The 7,288-nt window shown below is 52.2% G+C and overlaps 1 protein-coding gene across 3 annotated transcripts; it reads right to left on the minus strand.

Moving 5' to 3' along the window:
• Positions 1-3,854: 3,854 nt before the first annotated feature.
• Positions 3,855-7,288, minus strand: TRH (thyrotropin releasing hormone). 3 transcript variants are annotated; one of them, XM_025449214.3, is made up of 3 exons: positions 7,134-7,288; positions 5,725-5,946; positions 3,855-5,073 (listed from the first exon to the last, which is right to left on the minus strand). In XM_025449214.3, exons 2-3 carry the CDS (start codon positions 5,936-5,938, stop codon positions 4,565-4,567), a joined length of 723 nt encoding a protein of 240 aa, XP_025304999.1. In that variant the 5' UTR covers positions 5,939-5,946; positions 7,134-7,288; the 3' UTR covers positions 3,855-4,564. The 3 variants fall into 3 exon arrangements, with proteins under 3 accessions (XP_025304999.1, XP_048953864.1, XP_048953863.1); XM_049097907.1 differs by lacking the exon at positions 7,134-7,288 and adding an exon at positions 6,061-6,274; XM_049097906.1 differs by lacking the exon at positions 7,134-7,288 and adding an exon at positions 6,050-6,274.

Consider the following 7,288-nt stretch of genomic DNA (forward strand, 5'->3'; position numbering starts at 1 on the left):
TTCTTTGATATGTAAAATACATACCTAATAAAGTTGTTTAAAAGGAAAAGAAAAAAGAAAAGCCCATACTGCTGAAGTGGTGAAGCTGGCCAGAAAATTGCTATCAACCACCTACTCTAGATACTTCCAAAGCTGGTGTTTGGACACCAGAAAGCTGTTGCAGAAATATCATACCTCACTCTAGCCCTGCTTTTCAGCAAGAATAGTCAAAGCAGCCTTCCAAATCTCACTTGAGACCATCCATGTGAAGAGCTTATTGTGAAGCCAATCAAGACTCTAGCTGCAAGGGAGTCTGAGAAATGTCCCCTTTGCTTTCCCACCTCCACAATGCAGGAAGACACACAGGTAATATAAAGAGTGGGAGAAAAGAGGGCTCTACACAGAGGGAATACCTAAGGACAGGGACCCCCAGGAAGTCAGACTGGGGAACTAGGAAGTGACCTGTAGCTTTCCACATTCACTCAATTAATATTTATTGAGTACCTACTTCATGCTGGGCCTGGTCTAAGCAGCTTAGATGAAGGTAGATACAACTGAGCAGGATTCCAGTTGAGAGACCCAGAGAGGAGGCATCTGTGTTAGTCAGAATTGGCTAAGTTTGCTGCAGCAACAAATAAACCCTTTAATCTCAGTGACATAATACAAGTTTATTTCTCACCCATGAGAAGTCTTTTTTTTTTTTAAGATTTTATTTATGTATTCATGAGAGACACAGAGAGAGAGAGGCAGAGACACAAGCAGAGACAGAAGCAGGGTCCCTGAGGGGAGCCCGACGTGGGACTCGATCTGGGGACTCCAGAACCACGCCCCGGCCGAAGGCAGGTGCCAAACTGCTGAGCCACCCAGGGATCCCACACCCATGAGAAGTCTGATGTGCATGTGAGGTGTCTAACTATCTGGTGACTCTGGGTTCAGATCCCTCCATCATGCCTTCTGGCATCTCAACATGTGGCCTCCCAGGCTTTCCAGGCAGTAAGAAAGGGATCAGGGAAGCTCACGGGCTTTAACTGCCTGAGCTGGGGAGTGACACCTGCCTGCTCTCAACCCATTGGCCAAGGCTAGTCATATGACCCCACCCCAAGTGTGAAGGAGCCTGGGAAATTTAGGGGAGCACAAAAAGCATCTCTGCCACAGCATCCTGGGCTGAGTGAAAGGCACATGAGTGAGAGTGGGAAGGAGAGGTAGTATTTGGCACATAGCACATACACTATCCTAAAGATAAAGCTCCAATTCCTGGCATGGACTCACAATAAAGCCCCAGTGAATGGTTTTTGGTTTTTGGCTTTAAAAAAAAAACTTGAATATGTGTGTGATTAGAAAATCATTAGAAAATGAAGGAAGGAAGGAATAAGTGATCCTACAAGGTTCAGTTTTGAGTCCCTTCTGGTCCTAGCGCACCAGAGCTCAAAATGCCATTTATCAAGGGCCTACTTGGTGCCATGCACTGTGCTAGAACTATACACATATCACTCCAGCCCATTTAATCATTAGAACAACTCAGAAAGAGGTAGGGATTACTGGGCCCATATTATAGATGAGAAGACTGAGGCTCAAACTAGTTTAATCATTTGTCCAGGGCTGAAGCTAATGCCCAGATCCTTTCCGTCATGGTGCATTGGTACAATCACTCACAGGAGCAGAGGGAAAAACCTTAAATGGCTGGGAGGGTGGGTTTCTCACACCCTTCAAGTCTTTCCATATGTGAGGAAGTAGCAATCAAGTTTGGAAGCAAGAAGGGCGGCTGGGGGGGACTCAGTCAGTTAAGCATCTGCCTTCAGCTTAAGTCGTGATCTCTGGGTCCTGGGATGGAGCCCACCATTGGGCTTCCTGCTCAGTGGGGAGCCTGCTTCTCCCTCTACCCCTCCCCATTGCTTGTGCTTTCTATCTCTCTCTCAAATAAATAAATAAAATCTTTTTTAAAAAGTTTGGAAGAAAGAGAAGTTTGGAGTACATCCTTGGTCAAATGCTTCACTCACCTATGCTCAACTGCAACTCAACTTTTTTCAGCTGCAGGTGGACATGGTAGCTGGCCTGAGGTGGTCACGGGATTCACTGAGAAAGCATCTATAAGCACAGAGCACCAAGGAAGGGCTGCATAAGTGGTCCATACTGACTCTATTAGGGCACATACCTTCAGAGAGGGACTGTGAGCAGAGGGAATATTATTAGGGCCCACTTGCCCTGATGGTGACAATGGATGTTTTAAGAGCTTCCTGAAGAAGGTGGCCAAGTGGGGCAGAAAGTCAGATGTGAGTACTGGAAGGCCAGTCCTACATGTCTCATGCATCCTGGGGTGAGACCCTAATCTCTGTGTTGGTTCTCTCATATGAAAATGAGAAAAATCAGCAAATCCATCAAATGCTCAGTACTTCAGAGGGCTTGAGGGAATAATATAGAAAATATGGGTGTAGGGGCAACTAGGCAGCTCAGTCAGTTAAGTGTCTGCCTTTGGCTCAAGTCGTAATCCCAAGGTCCTGGGATCAAGCCCTGAGTTGGGTTCCCTGCTCAGCAAAGAGCCTGCTTCTACCTCTCCCCCTGCTTATGGCTGCTCATTCTTTCTCTCTCTCAAATAATAAAACCTTTATTAAAAAAAAGAAGAAAGAAAGAAGGAGAGAGAGAGAGAGAAAGAAAGAGAGAGAGAGGGAGAGAAAGAAAGAAAGAAAGAAAGAAGAAAGAAAGAAAGAAAGAAAGAAAGAAAGAAAGAAAGAAAGAAAGAAAGAAAGAAAACCATGGGTATAAATGCATCTTACAAACCCTAAGTCTTCCTCTGTCTTGACAACACCTGAACCGTGAACTCCCCCAGGAGGAGGGGAGCTAGGGCTCAGACATCCTTCTAGCCCCCTCCTTCCACTGCCCAAGAAGGTGACCAAAAGTTGTCAGAAAAGCCAAATAACCCATCCATCCACCAAACAAATGATGGTCTAATTCAAAGTCTGAGGCCTGAGGAAATTTGGGAATTTAGTTTAAAATAGAGGTTGCAAATTGGCAGTCAGTAGACCAAATTCAGCTTCAGAAAAAGTTACTTAACCTTTCTGTATCTTGGTTTCCTTATTAGGAAGACAAGCATAATAATAGTAATACCTAGAAGGAACGTTGTGAGGATTAAAAGAATTAATATAGGGGAACTCAGCTAGCTCAGTCAATAGAACTTGTGACTGTTGGTCTTGGGGTTGTGTGTTTGAACCATACGCTGAGTGTAGAGATTGGTTAACAAAAATAAAATCTTTTAAAAAAATTAAAAGGTTATATGTAAAGTGCTCAGGACAGTGCCCGACACACAATAAGTGTTGTATATGCATTGTTGTTATTGTTATTTGATTCACATGGTGTTAAAGGTTTTAGATTTAAGGGTCTTCACTTAGATGGCCTCTCCATTTTGTCCCAGTCCCCACCACTCCCTCTTGTCCTGCACCCAGCTTGCCTCCCTGTCCGGGCCCAGAAGGCCCCTGCTTTGAGTCCCCAACCATTGCCTGGTCCTCTGTCATTGTGGCTGCTAGATGGCACACTGTTGATTCCTGCCATCGAACCATGATGATCACAAACCCAGGGTCCCTGCTGCCCTTCCTCAACAGAATTGGGGAATTCTAATCCTGTCCCCCTCAATTTTTCTGTATTTTTTAAGATTATATTTATTTATTCATGGAGACACAGAGAGAGGCAGAGACATATTGCAGAGGGAGAAGCAGGCTCCCCATGGAGACCTCAATGCGGGACTCAATCCCAAGACCCCGGGATCACACCATGAGCCAAAGGCAGACACTCAACCACTGAGCCACCCAGGCGTTCCCCCCACAATGTTAAAAAGAGAAACCCCACACCAGCTGAGACAAAACTGCAACCACAGAGCTCCAAGATTATCCAGATGCATGTTTTATTATCATTCAGATGATTATCATGGACAGGGGAAGTCACCTAGAGGGTTATATACAGGTTCAGCTTTCAGGGATGTTTACACATGCCTGCACATATTTATTCCGGAAGCCATCACACAGCACAGCACAGGGGGCCTCCACCTGCAGTGCTTCGCCCAAGCAGAGCACAACCATGGGTCAGGGCTCTGCCCACCCACAGAATGATGCCCAAGGAGGGGAGGAGATTCTGGGTTCTGGAGGTAAATAAGATTAACAGGTAGCAAATCTTTACTCATGGAAGAGGGAATAAAAACTGGATTTGGACATCACATCTTCAATTCCACCCTGTCCTCACCAGAGTCACCCTGCTTCTCTTTGGGAATCCCTTAGAGGACCCAGAAGGGTCATCTTAGCCAGAGCTAAGGAAGGGGAGCAGCCTGGGGGGGGGGGGCGGTGCGGGAGAGGGATTCTGGGATCTGCCCCCTTGCCAACAGTGTAAAGTGGGATAATATGGGGTTTTAACTCAGAGGCTCGCTTTCTCGTGTCTCTGAAGGGGGAGAGGGGACAAGGCCAGGGAACTGGGTGTTGTATATGAGGGGGTGCTCAGGTGCATGGTCAAGGATCTAAGGAGGAGGGAAAGAGGGGATCACAAAGGGATAGCGCCCACAGGGCTTACGACATTCTTAGACCCAAAACTTTATAGGAAACTGGGTTCACTCCTCCAGCGGTTCCCTGGCCCAGGCTGCCCGCCGCCCAGGATGCTGCCGCTTCTCCTCGGCCCCCTGACCCCTGCTCAGGTCATCAAGGAGCCCCAGGAGGAGTCTAGCTTGACCACAGGCTCCCCCAGTCCCACATGGGCCTCCCAGGGCCCTCTTGCCTGGATGCTGGCGTTTCTCAGGCATCAGCTCGCCCTCCTCCCCTTCCTCCTCCTCTGCCTCCCAACTCATCTGGGCCTTGGGATCCACCAGCCGTCTGCCTGGGTGCTGCCTTTTGGTGACAGCGTACTCCAGCCAGGAGGAGCGCCGGCCAGGGTGCTGCCGCTTCTGCTGGGTCCCATCGGACCAGGCAGCCGCATCCTCCCGCCGGCCAGGGTGTTGCCGTTTGTGGGGGCCCACAGCCAAGCCTTCTTCCTCTTCCTCTTCGACCCCTTCTTCAGCCTCGCCCTCCCTTTTGCCTGGATGCTGACGCTTGGAGAGCCAGTTGGTCTGAACCGTCTGGGACTCTGGGGAAGGAGAGAGACCAGTGAGGGCCCTCTGCCCCTGAGCGCCCACTCCAGCCCCGCTCCTCATTCAGGCCGCTTCCCTGCAGCACTCATCCAGAGTCACAGCACTGCACAGTCTCTCAGAAATCACAGACACACACGCACAGATGGCCAAAGGTATGATCTCGGGTTCCAGTCCCACCTCTGCCACTCCCTAGCTGTGTGACCATACACAATTCACCTCACTTCTCTGAGCCTTAATTTCCTTCTGTATAAAAATGAGCAGGAAATAACAGTATGGATCTAAGAGCTTGTTAGGAAGACCAAATAGTGTGATAAGGTGTTTGAAGTGCTTAGAACGGTGCCTGGCATATAGGTGCCTAGAAAGTAGTAATTAAAACTGTCACATACTGAGACTTCTTCCTCTCTCCCTTGCACAGAGTCTTCCCCACTGAAAGTCTGCTCTCTGTGAAACATTCCCAGGACGCACATGGAAGAGAAATCTGATCTCAGGAAAGGGTCAACTCGTGATCCTGCTGAAGTTATGGTCAAGAGTTTCAAGCTTCTCAAAGGCACGAGTTTAGATGACCCAGTAGACCCCCACCTCTGGTCCTGGTTTCCCGCAGCCCTCTTCGAGGGGCCTCTGGTCGGAGGGACACACCTGCCCCTCACCTGACTCCGGATTGCCCTGGTTCCCTCGCAGCCGCTGGAGGTCTTCCCGGAGGAGGAGGAGACGCTCTGCCTGGCGCAGTAGGTCGTCCAGATCCGCGTGCTCCGCGGCCATCGCCGCCTCCTGCTGGGCCACCTCCGGCTGTGCGCTGCCTCCCGGGATCCCAGCCACGGTGAGGGTCAAGGCCATGGCGAGCAGCAACCAAGGGCCGGGCATTGCAGCGCCTGATTGGAAACACAGAGAGAGGATAAGCGCGCCGCACCCCTTTTCCGCCCGCACTATCTCCCCCTTTCCTGTCCCAGCGGGTCCCCAAGCTGGGTAACAAACCGTGTCCATACCCTCCCTCGGGCAGGACTACGTGCCAGCGTAGGGTGGGGCGGGGGCAGCCTCAGGCCTTGGGGATGCTCGGCCCTGGAGAGGCTTGGAGAGCCTGCCCGTGCGCCCAGTTCTGCCGCGAGCCTGGAAGCCACGGGAACCCCACCGCCACCGCCACTCCTCCGTGTCCCTGGGAGCGGGGGAAGCCCGAGTGGCGAGGCGCACGGCCGGCTCGCCAGGAGTGCAACCACCCAGAGCGCACGGCCACAACGCCCACTGGCCAGTGGCTAACACTCTTCCCTGCCCCACATCCTTGGTCCAAGGCTCCTTTTCCAGCGGTCTAATCCCGGTGTCAACGCTCTGATTCCACAAGGCTAAGGTTCCATTTCTTTCTTTCTTTCTTTCCTTTTTAAGATTGTATTTATTTATTCATGAGTGACACACACACACAGAGAGAGAGAGAGAGAGGCAGAGACACAGGCAGAGGGAGAAGCAGGCTCCATGCAGGGAGCCCGATGAGGGACTCGATCCCAGGACCCCGGGACCACCACCTGAGCCGAAGGCAGACGCTCAATCACTGAGCCACCCAGGGGCCCCTAAGGTTCCATTTCTAATGCTAAGATTCTGTGGCTAAGCTAAGCGGCCAGCTCTAACTCTAAAATCCTAATTGCGAGGGTAAAATTTTTCTAAACGCAAAGGCTGAAACTCGAAGGCTAAGATTCGAGTCCAACACGAAAATCTGTTTCTAACACCTGGATTCGGATTCTACATCTCCGGCTCTGACCCCGGACGCCCTGATTGCCCAGTTTCTGCCCCAACGGCCTGCCGGCCCTCCGGCTGCCATCCAGGCCGGGGTGGGATGGCGAACTTTCCATCCTGCCCACCCGAGCGCCGAGCGCCCCGGCAGCCGGGACGGAGTGCACAGGAGCGGAGCCACCGGCTGCCCGTCGAGCCCCCGGGGGACGGGGCGGGGTGGGGGGCACGGGCGCAGCGCCCCACCTGTGCGCGATGCCACGCTCCGGGAGGGCTGGGGCCCAAGAGCCGGGGCTTCCCCCGGGGCGCCCCCGGGCTGGGGAGAGGGGACGGGGGTGGTCACCTGCCCGGCGAGAGCTCCGCGGGACGGTCCGAGGTCCTGGGCGCCGCGTTCGGAGCCTCCGCGCGGGAGTCGGCGGGTCAGGAGGCCGGGAGCGCTCGCAGGGCTCGGACGCGCTGCCGCTCCTCGGCGGGGCCGCGGCTTATATGCGCGCGGGG

The sequence above is a fragment of the Canis lupus genome, chromosome 20 (assembly GCF_003254725.2).
Source record: "Canis lupus dingo isolate Sandy chromosome 20, ASM325472v2, whole genome shotgun sequence".
In the NCBI taxonomy this organism is placed as follows: Eukaryota; Metazoa; Chordata; class Mammalia; order Carnivora; family Canidae; genus Canis; species Canis lupus.

Bases quoted from the DNA above. Each gene is read 5' to 3' on its own strand.
- TRH (XM_025449214.3), bottom strand. From the start codon at position 5,938: ATGCCCGGCCCTTGGTTGCTGCTCGCCATGGCCTTGACCCTCACCGTG. The intron at 5,074-5,724 runs GTGAGGGGCAGG...CTCCTTCCCCAG, and splicing joins CCAGGGCAATCCGGAGTCAG to AGTCCCAGACGGTTCAGACC.